The 16,421-nt window shown below is 45.1% G+C and overlaps 1 protein-coding gene across 1 annotated transcript in view; it reads left to right on the forward strand.

The window, feature by feature from the left end:
• epha10 (EPH receptor A10) overlaps positions 1 to 16,421 on the forward strand; it is a gene marked incomplete at both ends in the record, with an annotated part of 157,252 nt that overhangs the window by 133,530 nt on the left and 7,301 nt on the right. Inside the window, 7 exon segments of the mRNA XM_084311875.1 lie at positions 957 to 992; positions 995 to 1,045; positions 1,580 to 1,607; positions 6,438 to 6,499; positions 9,376 to 9,492; positions 13,230 to 13,316; positions 15,804 to 15,956. Of these exon segments, the coding sequence (XP_084168001.1) occupies positions 957 to 992; positions 995 to 1,045; positions 1,580 to 1,607; positions 6,438 to 6,499; positions 9,376 to 9,492; positions 13,230 to 13,316; positions 15,804 to 15,956 (534 nt within the window).

A 16,421-nucleotide genomic window follows, 5' to 3' on the forward strand; every position in this document is an offset into this window, starting at 1 on the left:
CGTGATCTGAGTATACATACGGGGGCTGATACACACACCACACACACACACACACTGATACACACCCAGTACCTCGGACACATACGCACCTGCCCGCCTCTTCACTTAACTCTCATCCACCACAGAAACGTGCCCACACACCTGCTTGCTTCGATATTTGGCATGTTTGCATAAGTCACACACACACACACACACACACACACACACACACACACACACACACACACACACACACACACACACACACACACACACACACACACACACACACAAACAACACCTCCTCCTCCTCTCCTCTCTCCCATCTGCACCCATCTCTCTGTCCTCCCTTCCCTCTCCCATCTCACCTAAACGCCAATCTACCCCCCGACACCACACACACCACACACACACACACACACACACACACACACACACCACACACACACACTTCCTCACTCCTACCCTCTCTCCTCCTCATCCTTCCCTCTCTCCTCCTCCTCCCCTCTCTCTCCATCCTCCTCTCTCCTCCTCCTCCTCCCTCCCTCTTTCCTCCTACCCTCTCTCCTCCTCATCCTTCCCTCTCTCCTCCTCCTCCCCTCTCTCCCCATCCTCCTCTCCCCCTCCTCCTCTCCCCTCCTCCCCTCTCTCCTCCTCCTTCCCTCTCTCCTCCTCCTCCCCTCTCTCTCCATCCTCCCTCTCCATCCTCCTCCTCCTCCCCTCTCTCCCCATCCTCCTCTCCCCTCCTCCCCTCTCTCCTCCTCCTCCTCCTCCTCCCTCTCTCCTCCTCCCCCTCTCCCCATCCCTCCTCTCCCCTCCTCATCCTCTCCATCCTCCTCCTCCTCCGCTCTCTCCTCCTCCTCCCCTCTCTCCTCCTCCTCCTTCCCTCCCTCTCTCCTCCTCCTCTTCTCCTCCCCTCTCTCCTCCTCCCCTCTCTCCTCCTCCTCCTCCTCTTCTCCTCCCCCCTCCCCTCTCCCCTCTCTCTCTCCTCCCCTCTCTCCTCCTCCTCCTCTTCTCCTCCCCTCTCTCCTCCTCCTCCTCCTCCTCCTCCTCCTCCTCCTCCTCCTCCCCTCTCTCTCCTCCCCTCTCTCCTCCTCTTCTCCTCCCCTCTCTCCTTCTCCCCTCTCTCAACCTTCTCCTCCCCTCTCCCCTCTCTCCTCCTCATCCTCCCTCTCTCCTCCTCCTCCTCCTCCCCTCTCCTCCTCCCCTCTCTCCTCCTCCTCCCTCTCTCCTCCTCCCCTCTCTCCTCCTCCTCTCTCCTCCTCCCCTCTCTCCCTCTTCCTTCCTCCTCCTCCCTCTCCCCTCCTCCACTCCTCCCCTCTCTCCTCCTCCTCTCCTCCTCTCTCCTCCTCTCTCCTCCTCTCCCTTCTTCTCCTCCTCTCCTCCCCTCTATCCTCCTCCTCCCCTCTCTCCTCCTCCTCTCTCCTCCTCCTCTCCTCCCCTCTCTCCTCCTCCTCCTCCTCCCTCTCTTCTCCTCCTCCTCCCCTCTCTCCTTCTCCTCTCTCTCCTCCTCCTCCCCTCTTCCTCCTCCCCTCTCTCCTCCTCCTCTCTCCTCCCCTCTCCCCTCCTCCTCCCTCTCTCCCCATCCTCCACACCACAGGGAGCATCATTAGAAGAGACGAATCCCTGTAGTCTCTAAACACCCTGCAGGGGCCATGTGCTGATGTGTGCCATAACCGACTAGGAAGACATTTAAAAAGGGGAGGGGTCATTGACGTCACAGGAAACTGATTTTGGGGGTATTGTGTAAGTGTGAATGTATCAGTGATCTGGGCCCTGTTCTTCGTACCTGGCTAACTGAGTTAGCCGGATACTCTTCAGGATAGCTTGACTTAAGCCAGACCTTTCCGTTCCCCGCCGTCGGATTTTCTAAATCACTATGGCAACATATCAGAAAGTTTGAACCTGTCGAGGGCAGGGTTAAGTTCAGTTAGCTGGATAAACCATGGCCATGCCCTCGCAAAAATAAATGCCAGCTCCCTTCCTGAAATATTTCTCACAGTCTAGATCCCATTATACCATTCTGAATTATGTTTTGTGCTTTGTTTTTCTAGAGGGGGCTTTTGAAATGCACGTCATAGTTATATGGATATGGCGCTCGCGCGTCGTGACACACTATGTGGTTATTTTAATAATGCGGAGCATTGCGAATGTGAATCCCTCAGGGATATTTTTAATGAATGAAACCTATCGGGCGTTTGGCTCTGATTAGTTTCATATTCTTTGCTGTTGATGTATTTGCTTAATGGAGCGCCGGGATTGTGTTTCATTCAAGCATAAATTGAAGCATCTTTATGTGTGGACTGTGGTCTGTGGATATTAATTACGAGGAATCTGAATCTGTGGATTGTTGAGTTGTATCACTGTCACTCACACGTTATTGTGATATTGTAAATGGGATTAAAATGTCTGATGAGATGCGCTGTTTGACGGATTTGAGAAATTGAATGAGCCTTTGACGTTTGAATGAATTAATTTGAGAACATTTTTATCTGTTCAATCACTGTTATCCAGTGTTGGGCAAGTTACTTTAAAAAAGTAACTAGTTACAGTTACTAGTTACTTCTTCCAAAAAGTAACTAAATTCCTTACTCAGTTACAAATTATAAAAGTAACTAGTTACTTCAGAAAGTAACTATTGCGTTACTTTCAAGATTTTTTTTTACATAAACAACATACACAAATCTAAACTATTTTAATGTTGCTGTGGGACAAAGTGAGACTAGCCTCCAATCAAATGCCATGTATGTAGATATTATAATTACTATGTTTATATAGTGGATCATACAAATACAAACAGAATAGATGTTTTGGAACTTTTGATATGTATTGCCCCTCAACAGGCCACAACTGGGCAACATTAAATTATGCTTGTTAAGCAAAAATAAATAACAAATATATACTGATTGATTGAACATTTTAATTAACAGATTGCAGAATGGGTACAATACAGTACGGCTCAATACACACAATTGTTAAGGGGATGCAGACCAGAGAAAGAGTTTCGTCTTGTTTACATCAGGGTCCCCCATTTTCAATTCATGACATTTATGACGAAAGTCTTTCTCTGGTCTGCATCCCCTTAACAATTGTATGTATTGAGCTGTACTTTACTGTACCCATTCTGCAATCTGTTAATAAACTTGTCAATCAATCAATCAATGACATACACAACATACAGATATAAGAATCTAATCGAATCATCTAAACTAATCTAATCATGACATTTAAGACATGCAATGACATACCTGAAGCCTGTGCTATTAAGCCAGGAAGTGCAGCACTGTTGATAAGGCTGTCGGCACTGCAGTAGAGCCACTCAGTGCCCTGCGCTGCAAAGAGTGAACACAAAACGCTCATGGACCCGCGGTCTCATGTTGACTGAGTCGCTTGTGTTGTTCGTTGGATTCGTTTTGGATTATTTGGGCTCAAAACGTACACTACACGGACCGCGGTCTCATGCTGACTGATCAGTGATCGCTTGTCTTGTCGCGCTGTGTGTCAGACTCTCGATGCTTTAGACACCCGCCCACCTTCACCTCTGATTGGCTTACCATGACATTTTATTCAACCTCAGCCAATCGTCAGCATGTATGCTTGGCTCGCGCACTGCCCACTAAACAAGGAAGAACATATTATTGCCTCTCGGCGCAGAGATCTGTCTGATGAAAGAAACAGGTTCATTCATAGTAACGCGCCCGCATTTTTTTGCAGTAACGCTAACAGCGTTATTAAGATTGGAAGAGTAATCCGTTAGATTACTCGTTACTGAAAAAACTAATGCCGTTAGTAACGCCATTACTTATAGCGCCGTTATTCCCATCACTGCTGTTATCTGATGATGAACATGAGGTGTCACTGGTATAAACCAAAGGTTAATCAATTCAATGCATGTACAGTATGGATGATGTCCGAAACAGATTAAAACCTGATTAATAGTGAAACTGTAGAGCCTCCAACTCCCTCTCCCATTATTTCGGTGGTCACGCCTTGAAAACTTTGGGAACTATGTATTTATATATAATGTACATGATACCTAAGCCGAGCGCATACAGTACAGATATCCTCATAAGTATCTATTATTTTGTATCAATAAGATACTCTTTGGGCTTGTTTGTATCTACTTATTCTGAAAGAGTTGAACTAATTATTTTTCCTAGCAAGATCTCATTCGATTATTCATTCCATTAAGCCTACTGCCAGCAGGCACATTTAAAGAAATATAATCTGATTGATTGGGGTAATGAGGGACTTAAAATTTGCCTATAGATATGCATTTAACTTGTCGGCGAGGCTATTGAGCCGTTACTGTATTGTACCCATTCTGCAATCTGTTAATAAAGTTTTAAATTAATCAATCAATCAATGCCGTTAGAAAATCAGGATTACCCTGAGTATCAAGTCTGGTTCGAATTAACAAGACTGAAACAGCGTTCGAGGAACAGGGAAAGCCCGGATTCAAACATCGGGTTAATTGAATCTGGATAATGGGACTTTTGATCGACTTAGTTGAACCAGGTATGGGGAATAGGGCCCAGGTCTCTTTTCCACCATACAATGGCCAGTTTTCAGTCATCTTTTTTTTTTTTTTTTTTTTAATACTTTATTTTCAGTTTTATGTAAACAAGAACAGACATACAAAAAATACAAAAGGGAGGAGACAAAACATAAATAAACAGAAATAACAAAACTAAAAGACTGCCAGATAGAAACATAATAAATTAACAGTGTGACTTAACTCAAAGCATTACACAATGTGTTGTATAGCCTGGTGTTACGAGAGTACAGGTAAAAACATGAGGTATACAGGGGTGAGTCTCTGCAGAGTGCAATTATTTTATTTCCTTCAGAGTGTTCAGTCATCTTTAGCCCCAAATACACATTCCCATGGTGTCAATAGCTGTTTACACAGACCCTAATATTCCACTAATAATCTGAATAATTTAAATGCCTCATGTAACCACCTCAATCGTAAGAGACTGACCCAAATCCCGCCCCAAATCGGAAGGAGTTCACTCAGGTTGAGAGTAGGGATGGGCATTTTAAATAAAAATCCAGATCGATTGATCGCATGCTATACTCAAGTGATCGTGTATTACTCGTAAAGGGGGGAAAAAAACTCAAATACAATTTTTTTAAACATAATTTTGTTCATTCACGTATATGTTTAAGGAAACCAACAAACAGTTAGAATATTACACATACATGTGAAACAGATATGTATATGTATAATTTTTTTTTTCATAGAAATTATTAATAATTTAAGATCGATTTTTCTCATAGCTACGAGTAATCGATTAATCGAGCTCATCCCTAGTTGAGAGGGGTGGTGTTGTTAAGCTCAGTCAGGGTGAGAGGGGGGGTGTTAACCTCAGTCAGGGTGAGAGGGGGGGGTGTTAACCTCAGTCAGGGTGAAAGGGGTGGAGTTAACCTCAGTCAGGGTGAGAGGGGGTGGAGTTAACCTCAGTCAGGGTGAGAGGGGTGGAGTTAACCTCAGTCAGGGTTGAGAGGGGGTGGAGTTAACCTCAGTCAGGGTGAGAGGGGGGGTGTTAACCTCACTGTAGTGAAGGCTGTAGTTAGGAAGAGAGGTCAGAGGTCAGGTGAAGAGAGGTCAGGTGAAGAGAGGTCAGAGGTCAGGTGAAGAGAGGTCAGGTGAAGAGAGGTCAGAGGTCAGGTGGAGGCTGTAGTTAGTGGTAATGAGTCTGCACCTGGAGAGCAGAGCAGAGCGGCTGTGGATGTGAATGAATATTGTTGGTCCAGCAGCCAATGGGAGACTGATTGGGTCTATTTATTAGACACTTACAGCCCCAGTCGCTCCTATAAACAGGACTGAAAGGTTGAACTGTATTACTGTGTGTGGACTGTGGACGGAAGGGAGAGAGACCGATTGTAGTTGCCAGACTTACTCTACTCCACCAAACACTTCGCTTCACTCATACAGTACATATATATGCGCACGCACAGACACGTACATTCTGTCCTCTCTATTTCTCTCTCTTGCTCTTGCTCTCTCTCTCTCTCTCCTCTCTCTCTCTCCTCTCTCTCTCTCTCTCTCTCTCTCTCTCTCTCTCTCTACTCTCTCTCTCTCTCTCTCTCTCTCTCTCTCTCTCTCTCTCTCTCTCTCTCTCTCTCTCTCTCTCTCTCTCTCTCTCTCATCATCCTCTCTCTTCATTGTTATGTCTCCTGCAGTATATTATATTATTCCTTTGTGAATTGCAATGCCCTGCTGGACTCTGGCCATCTGTGCTGCTTGGGCATAGAGTGTGTGTGTGTGTGTGTGTGTGTGTGTGTGTGTGTGTGTGTGTGCGTGTGCGTGTGCGTGCGTGCGTGCGTGTGCGTGTGTGTGCGCGTAGAGGGTCATTACACTTGCTGAGGCACTGCACAGCTCCTCTACACTTCACTGGGTGAGGGATGGCACAATAGCTTCTCCACTCAAAGCTATCTCTCTCTCTCTCTAGGTAACACCATGATGATCGTGGTGGAGAGTATGTCCAACGGATCGCTGGATTCCTTCCTCAGGGTAAGTGTGTGTTTGCCTGTGTGCCTGTGTATCTGTATGTGCCTGTGTGCCTGTGTGTGTGCCTGCTAACCTGCCCCAGTTTCATGGTCATGACTCCTTTGTACATCATCTCCTGAGTCCTGACCAGATTAAGCCTCATCATCATCATCGTGGTATTTTTCCTGTGCTCTTGAACAAAGCGTAGTGTTGTTCTAATAACCTCCCGTGTTCTCTAAGGTTAGATTAGCCTTCATTATCTCCCTTTAGGATACATTGATCTCAAGTGACTACCTGGTAAAATAAAGGTCAAATAAATGTAGTTTTGTGGCGTTTGAGAGACACGGGTGATGTAGCAGCACACTCCATATACTGTACACAATATATCTGTATACATGTACAATCAAACTATAGTGAACATGCAGTATCACACACAATATATCTGTATACATGTACAATCAAACTATAGTGAACATGCAGTATCACACACAATATATCTGTATACATGTACAATCAAACTATAGTGAACATGCAGTATCACACACAGCTTCTCCATATACACACAAGATATCTGTATTAGGGGTGTAAAGGAACACGTATCCGTACCGAACTGCTTCAGTGTGTACCGTACTGTACCAAACGACGGCTGTGTAGTGTGTACCGAACGAATACAGCGGTATGTTAACCACTAACGACCGCCCACCGGGGGCTGTTTTTTTCACAATCTAATATAATTATTATTATTAAAAAAATTAAATGTACAAGTCGATTATTAATTTCAATATAGAATATTCGTTGACAACCCTACAAGTACAATTAGTTACTGCACACTACATCACCCCTGAGTGGAACATGGAAAGCCAAACTTTGTACCACTGTACCGAAAACCCGTACCGAACCTTGACTTCAAGACCGAGGTACGTACCAGCACCCGTGGTTTTTGTGTACCGTTACACCCCTAATCTGTATACATGTACAATCAAACAATATCACACACACACATCCATATACACCTTACACAACATACACAAGAATATTGCACATTGCCCTACGCACCAACATATTGCACATTGCCCTACACACCAACATATTGCACATTGCCCTACGCACCAATGTAGCCGGTGTGATCTTGTTGCGTTGTGTTTAGTCGATTCGACCCCTGTTAAGGGATCGCCCTGAGTGGGAGTTGAACCCCGGACGCCCGCGTCGCGGGCGGCATCACAGACCACTAAGCAAGAAGTGAATTAACTTCTTGCTTCCGGGTCTGGATGCCTCTGGGGAGTGAGTTTACTTGCAGTACCGCTTAACGTCCACAGCCACTTCACGACTTGTACCTCGTGACTGTGGATATACTGCGGTACCTCCGTTACACCAACATATTGCACATTGCCCTACGCCAACATATTGCACATTGCCCTACGCACCAACATATTGCACATTGCCCTACACACCAACATATTGCACATTGCCCTACGCACCAACATATTGCACATTGCCCTACGCCAACATATTGCACATTGCGCTACATCGACATATTGCACATGTGCTCCAATAAGAGCCACAACATCCCCTTTGCACCAGCTCATCCTCTTTGTGAAGGATGTGGTTTGGGGTCAAAGGTGACTCTAAGGCCCCGTCTCCTCACTGTCTCCTCAAATATCTCTTTATAAAACAAAATGTCCAGCCCTTCTGATCAGGTTTTGGAAGTTGTGATTTGAGTTTAATGGACAGATGTTACCAAACCATTTGATGCCATAATGAATAATGGATTAAATGGCTGCCCTTTAGAACAATAACATTGGGCTTTTATCCACTCCCTGAATCTTGAGCATTCACAGAAAACTATTATTATAGTATGAAAAATAAAAAACAGATTACAGTAATAAACTAAATGTCCATAATTAACTGCACAAATGGAGCGTTCTTTTTTGTCTCTAAGCTATAAGCTTCATAAAGTGTTATTGTGCCCACTGCACCCTAACCAGCAGTGGTTGTAATCATTTGAATTAATGTTTGTTTTCATTCGGCGTATAAAGAGATTTGGCTTTGTGAGCACAAGATGATACCATTAGAACCGAGATGTGTGTCCTTGTCTTGTCATTTCCTTTAATCTGCGTTCTTGCCTCTGATCTCTCTCTCTCTCTCTCTCTCTCTCTCTCTCTCTCTCTCTCTCTCTCTCTCTCTCTCTCTCTCTCTCTCTCTCTCTCTCTCTCTCTCTCTCTCTCTCTCTCTCTCTCTCTCTCTCCCCCCCTCCCTCCCTCCCTCCCTTCTCATATCCTGCCCCCTACTCCCTTTCCTCTTCTATTCTCCTGTCTGTTCTTCCTCTCCTTTCTTCCCTTCCACTCTCCTCTCCTCTCATCTTCTCTCCTTGTCTCCTCTCCTCTCCTTGTCTCCTCTCCTCCTATCCTTGTCTCCTATCCTATCATCTCCTCTCCTCTCCTTGTCTCCTCTCCTCCTATCCTTGTCTCCTATCCTATCATCTCCTCTCCTCTCCTTGTCTCCTCTCCTCCCCTCTCCTCTTCTCTCCTCTCCTCTCATTGTCTCCTCTCCTCTCCTTGTCTCCTCTCCTCTCCTTGTCTCCTCTCCTCCCCTCTCCTCCCCTCTCCTCTCATTGTCTCCTCTCCTCCCCTCTCCTCCCCTCTCCTCTCATTGTCTCCTCTCCTCTCCTCTCTGTGTCTCCTCCCCTCTCCTCTCATCTCCTCTCCTCTTCTCTCATCTCCTCTTCTCTCATCTCCTCTCCTCCTCTCATTGTCTCCTCTCATCTCCTTGTCTCCTCCTCTCCTCTCGTCTCGTCTCGTCTCGTCTCGGCTCGCCTCGCCTCCTCTCATTGTCTCCACTCCTCTCCTCTCCTCTCCTCTCCTCTCCTCTCCTCTCCTCTCCTCTCCTCTCCTCTCCTCTAGAAACACGAGGGTCAGTTGACTATAATGCAGCTGATGGACATGTTGACTGGAGTGGCTTCAGGGATGAAATATCTGACTGAAATGGGCTTTGTCCACCGACGGCTGGCCGCACACAAGGTAGGGGATGTCTGCCTGCCTGCCTGCCTGCCTGCCTGCCTGCCTGCCTGCCTGCCTGCCTGCCTGCCTGCCTGCCTGCCTGCCTGCCTGCCTGCCTGCCTGCCTGCCTGCCTGCCTGCCTGCCTGCCTGCCTGCCTGCCTGCCTGCCTGCCTGCCTGCCTGCCTGCCTGCCTGCCTGCCTGCCTGCCTGCCTGCCTGCGTGTTTATGTCTGTCTGTGCGTGTTTATGTCTGTGTGTGTGTGTTTATGTCTGTGTGTGTGTGTTTGTGTGCGCGCATGTGTTGTGTGTAAGAAAGGTACCATTCGACTATTAATAGGCTGAAATTAGACACATTTGAATCACATTTGAATATTAACAATACCATTTACATAATATTACCACATCAAAGCAGGCGTCAAATGCTTGCAATTAACGCATTAATTGTGTGTTGTATTTGCTATTATTTGTTGTACCAATAGGAAAGAACCATTAGGCATGAATGTTTTTTTTTGTATGTATTGTTTATTTCGACTTGAATTTTTCTCAAAATAACGTGCGTGCGTGCGTGCATGTGTAGCACTTGTGTCACTAACAGTAACAGCTGTTCGCCACGGACCAGTTCTAGGTTCAAATGAGAAGAGGAGTAATATACACAACTAAAGGAATAGTAGACCAGAGGCAAGGTTATAATAACAGTGACCGGTAATTTATTCACAACAAGCGCGCTAGCTAGACAATTGCAATACATACAGTGACAGTGAGGTAAAGTGAAGTATCCCTTTTAGGTTCTTTCATTAACCACTCCTTCTTTCAGGAGGGTTAGTTCGATATCAGGTTCTAGGTTGATTGGATCAACACATTTGGTTCGGTTCAGACGTCTCTGAGGTTATCACTAGCTAAAAGCTAGGTTTAAAGTTGGACATTAGATGTATCCCTTTTTTGTGAGTAATTCATTATCTTTCTTCTGCAATTGCACATCAGTAAACTCTATAACAGTTTATCATTCAGTAAACTCTATATCAGTTTATCATTTCAATAGGTAAGTGTTTAAACATATTAATTTAAACCTTTACATGTGCAGGGAATGCAAGTACCTTATTAGGTGAAATGACCCTTTAAACTCTTCCTTTGCAAAGTACCAGTAGAAATATTCAAGGTTATAGGAATGCAAATACCTTATCAGGTGAAATTACCCTTTAAACCATCTTTCTTTACAGGAGAACCATCAGCGATTCAACTATAATCAATATGTTATCAGTGAGATTCAAGTATCTTACTGGGTGCATTGACCCTTTAACTCGTCCTCTTTACAGGAGAACATCAGTGGTTCAAGTATCTTATTGGGTGAATTTACCCTTTAACTCTCCCTCTTACAGGAGAAATATCAGTAGTTCAAGTATCTTACTGGGTGCATTTACCCTTTAACTCTCCCTTCTTACAGGAGAAATATCAGTGGTTCAAGTATCTTACTGGGTGCATTTACCCTTTAACTCTCCTTTCTTACAGGAGAAATACCAGTACCCATATATATACAATGTGCATCAATCAAATACAAAATACAATATCAAAATACAAAAGTTGAAACGGGGTCAAAAGCCCTTGGAAGTCCTTGTGCTCTCGTTCAATCAGTTCGTATCATAGAAAAGGATATGATGGTCCTTGGAAGTTCTTGTGACTCAAGTTCAATTAGTTCGTTAATTCCTGATCCACTTCCTCACTGGGAATGAGGAAGGTAATTCACAATCCTACTAGGCTGTTGAGGCAACAGGGGTAACAGATCAGGCGCCGGGTATAGCCCTGATCTAGATCTGAGGTTCAGTGGGTTGGCTCGCCATCTTGTGTCGGTCCGGCACACTGCCTCATCCCGCGTGGGCACACGTGATGAGTGGTGGTCAGTCTGGACTCCTGGGAACTCTTCCCGGGGGTGGAACGGGGTGCTAGAAAAACCTGGCCTGCGTTATACAGGCATTCAGAAAATAAAAGCTATTTGCCATCTTTTATTGCTTTATCATCTTTTCATTGCTTTTAGAATGAACAGTCAATCAGGCTACTTTTAGCTATGCTAAGCTAAAGTAGGCTACCTTATCACAGCACGTGGGAATGTCCATTTGACTTATGCTAAATTAGGCTAAAGTGCACTAGCATATGGGAACATTCCTCACATTCCATATTAAACTCTCAAAAGCAGTCAAAATGTATATAGACCATCTTCTTATCATACAGCATATCAATACAATTTTAAGTACTTCTGAAATGGTTTCTTTCTAGTTTTCATTTAACCAAATTGAGCTTGGAGCTTCGCTAGCATGACTCAGGATGAAGCTACATTATTAGCTGATTAGCATTGAGCTAGCGATTTTGTACATTCGACAATGAAACAGCACAATATTGATGAAACTCACCAAAACCGCTTCCGGAAGTGGTATGCTCTTTAACTGCAACAACCTCTTCGGTTTTGTAACTGGGGGAATCTTTTATGACTGTTTGATAACTATTTCGTGGCGCTAGTTCATCTCGGCTCAATCAGCATTCAGCTGCGTCAGCTTCCGTCAATCTATAATCTCATCTGCCGTATGGCAAGGCTCACCTGCCGTATCTCGCGTCATGAGGTAACTTAAAGGGACAGTGAGGCAATTCAAAGGATTTGGTCAAAACATTGCTAATCTCATATGAATATACATATAACCCAATAAGGTCGCTTTCACACAGGGGCTGTTTGGTCCGGACTTTCGGACCAGAATTCGATAGTCCGGTTTTTCGGGTTTGTGTGAATGCGCATCGAACTCGGTCCGCGGACCAAGCAGGCGAACTCTGGTCCGCCTGAAAACGTAGGTCTCGGTTCGGCTTCATCGAACCAAACGTAGGAAGTCACCTGATAAACCATCTTGGGTATATTATTACCGCGGCGCGCATTCACTGCAAAACAAGCACACTGCATCTATCTATCTATCTATCTACTGTGCATCTTGGGGTAGAACAAGGAAGAAAAAAAACACAGCTGTTATTATTATTAATATTACCACGGCGTGCATTCACTGCAAAACAAGCACACTGCATCTATCTATCTATCTACTGTGCATCTTGGGGTAGAACAAGGAAGAAAAAAAACACAGCTGTTATTATTATTAATATTACCGCGGTGCGCATTCACTGCAAAACAAGCACACTGTGTAAACATGTCTCGTGGACAGACTTGGGGGGCTGAAGACCAAATAAAACAGCTGCTTGTGGGGAATGTGGGCACTCACAAAAACAACGAGGTGTACAAGTTGTTTAGCGAGAGGATGGCGGTAATGGGAATTATAATCGAACGATGGATCAATGCCACGTCTCTGCTACTATCACGCTCACGCAGTTTGTGTTGACGCGCATTTCACTTCCTGAAAGGGAGGGATTTCCACTCTCCATTGTGTCCAATAGACGAGCGCCCTTTTCGACCGCGTGACATTGTTCAGATAGTTCGGTGCATAGGGTGCGCCTCACAGATTTTAGTGTGAACGCAGGCGAACCAAATGAAGAATGCAACAATGTTGCAACTTCACCACCAGAACCGCACCGAGTCCACCAAAACTATATGTGAAAGCGACCTAACATTAACTATTTATGTTCTTACACAATAGCATTAACTATTTATGTTCTTATTCAATGGCATTAACTATTTATATTCCTATAACTAAATAGTTATGAATCTGAAACCTGGGTTACACGTGCGTGTGTGTGTAACCTAACGTCATGTGATGGAACCTGTGGTTCTCCAGGTGCTGGTGAACTCCAACCTGGGCTGCAAGGTGTCTGGCTTCAGGCCTCTACAGGACGACAAGATAGAGGCCATCTACACCACTCTGGTAAGACCAGCACCACAGGGGTTAAAAGAATGTTGCATGTGTTTTGATCATGTGGTTTCTTAACACTAGCACAGCCGACAAGGGGTCACATGACCCCTAGGCATTTTCAATAAATGTATCCTCGTCACTCGGTCGAGCTCCAGCTCTGTCACTCAATGACTTTTCCTAAAAGTATAGATCGTTTTATCTGGCATGGTTTCTGAAATTTCAAAATGACTTCAGGAAAATGTAATTAGAACGTTATTCCACATATGGGCCGTTGGAACAGACGAAAGTCACAGCACTTTGCGAGCATCTAGCGCAGGGGTGGCCAACCCGTGGCTCGCGAGCCGCATGTGGCTCTTTGCCCGTCGATGTGTGGCTCTTCCATCCAAAAAAATTATTATATTTTTTTAATAATAAAAAATGTATGTCAATCAAACCTACATTTCATTGTGGTAAACCTCATATTTTTATATTCAGAGGTAATTATATAGTTTCCACTGTTTATTTTTCTCATATTTCTCATATAAGCTGTCGGGTCATCTGACCCGTTCCTGGCGGGAATTAGTGGCATTTTCTCCATGGCTGTGCTAGTGTTAAAAGAAGGGCACGTCGCATGTGTTTTCATCATGTGGTTTCTTAGTTAACACTATGCCGTCCGAGAACGAGTATATACGTGTTTCGAAAAAGAGCGTTGTGGACCAGAGCCACGAGTATATACGTGACGAGTTGTTATTGTTTTATTCCATATTTATAACGCTTCTTAGGTACCCGATCCACTACCAGCATCTTTTCACATATTTGATTTTCGTAAAACATGCAGTACCGGCCACACCCACTTAGGGGCGCCATCGCTCCACTGCAGTATCATTATGTGATTAAAAAAAAAATGCAAACTACAGTTCTGTGGGCGGATCATAGTTCCTTGATCCCAGCCGAACATCCTCCATCTTGGATCAGTTTGACAAGCGTTTTTTTCAGCGTGGAATAATGGGATTTATGATTAGCCAATGTGCATATCGATCTACCAGAATCCGATGACTGGTGAGGAAATGCTGCCGGTGATCACATGGCCTGACGGTAGGATAATATTACCCCAGATTACAGCTGGATTGGACATTGTTTTATAACCTAACGTGATCGGTCAATGAAAATGCTATATTGAACGCACACTGTATTGGTAATCAATAATAGTAATCGGCGTTCCCCGCCGCCCCCATTTCATCCATAGATGCTCTGTAATAGTCCGGATGCTACGCAGTTTGTTTTATTTCATTCGTATATATACACAGCAGAAATGGCGTTTGATATAACGGCGCCAAACGTTTAGCCTATTATCTAGCTCCCGGGAAAAAAGACGAGACGAAAAGTGCGATAAACCTTATATTCACGACGCTATAAAATGACAACCAACCGATGGATTTTTATTTTCTTTAAGCCATTATGAAGGCACGGTTTATGCACTCAAGTGACAATGAGAATGGACAGATAGCAATACTATAAATGATATATAACGCTCTTAGAAAGTACATCGGTTTGTTTACTATCTGCTGTCCGGTCGTCATAGTGTTAAAGCCCTTGTCAGTGATCCAAACGTACACAAATGGGCAGCCCCCACCACAGTTAATCTAGTTAATTGACTAGAGTTCTTGATACAGGGACTAACACCAGACAACTGGTAAACATGAGTTTTTAATTTGAGTTTGCTGCGTTTTTTCGTGGAAGGTTTGTTTTTTGGTCGAGAAGGTTTATAAACGCTGGAGTGAAACACACACACACTGTATTCCGATTCACAGTGGGTTGAGAAAGTTCTGAATTAGCTGTTGTTACTTGTTTTCGTGAACAATAATTTTCTCAACCGACTGAAATCATCGACATCATCAGTACTGCCCATACAAAGGCAAACTATAGTAAGTTACTGCGTGTTATATAGCCGTGACGTGTCTCAACAAGTCTGCGTTCCAAGGAGCAGAGAGAAGTCACCTTCTTCGCCGTGTCCTCGCGCGCCGAGTAATATCCTCGCTGTGCTCCCGCGGCGTTTCAGCGGTGTTGTTGTGATTTGTTGCACGTGATCTCCATGAAAATACGCCGTCATCAAAGGGAGCGGTTGTTCCCACGTAGTTTTTATTTGATGTTTCAACTTTCAAGTAAAGACACCGTATTCCCTCCTCAAAATATATATTTTTCTCCAGCTTTTGATCCGTCCAAAAAGTGTCTTCACACTGGAGACTTTCAAAGCTTCTCTTGTAGGAATTTTAAATCTCCGTCTCTGTCTCTCTCTGTATCTCTCTGTTTGTGTGTGTCTCCGTGTGTGTGTGTCTCTCTCTCTCTCTCTCTCTCTCTCTCTCTCTCTCTCTCTCTCTCTCTCTCTCTCTCTCTCTCTCGCTCTCTCTCTCTCTCTCGCTCTTTCTCTCTCGCTCTCTCTCTCTCTCTCTCTCTCTCTCTCTCTCTCTCCCCCTCTCTCTCTCTCACCCCCCCTCTCCCCCCTCTCTCTCTCTCCTCCAGCACGGGGGGAAAAGTGTGGTATTATGGACGGCTCCGGAGGCGATCCAGTACCATCGCTACTCCTCTGCCTCAGACGTGTGGAGCTTCGGGATCGTCCTGTGGGAGGTCATGTCCTACGGAGAGAGGCCTTATTGGGACATGGGCAACCAGGACGTAAGTGCGAAATAAATGCGAAATAATCCTCTTCGGTCCCCCAGACGCTGTCACCACCCTTACCAACAGCCTTGGCAACCTGTCCTCCCTGGTCAAGCCTAGGTGTCATTGTTGACCCACAATTACTCACAGTGACACCATGAGGCACAGAGACACCATGAGGCACAGTGACACCATGAGGCACAGAGACACCATGAGGCACAGTGACACCATGAGGCACAGTGACACCATGAGGCACAGAGACACCATGAGGCACAGTGACACCATGAGGCACAGTGACACCATGAGGCACAGAGACACCATGAGGCACAGTGACACCATGAGGCACAGTGACACCATGAGGCACAGTGACACCATGAGGCACAGTGACACCATGAGGCACAGAGACACCATGAGGCACAGTGACACCATGAGGCACAGTGACACCATGAGGCACAGTGACACCATGAGGCACAGAGACACCAT

This window comes from Notolepis coatsorum, assembly GCF_963971535.1.
Source record: "Notolepis coatsorum genome assembly, chromosome: 4".
NCBI lineage: Eukaryota > Metazoa > Chordata > Actinopteri > Aulopiformes > Paralepididae > Notolepis > Notolepis coatsorum.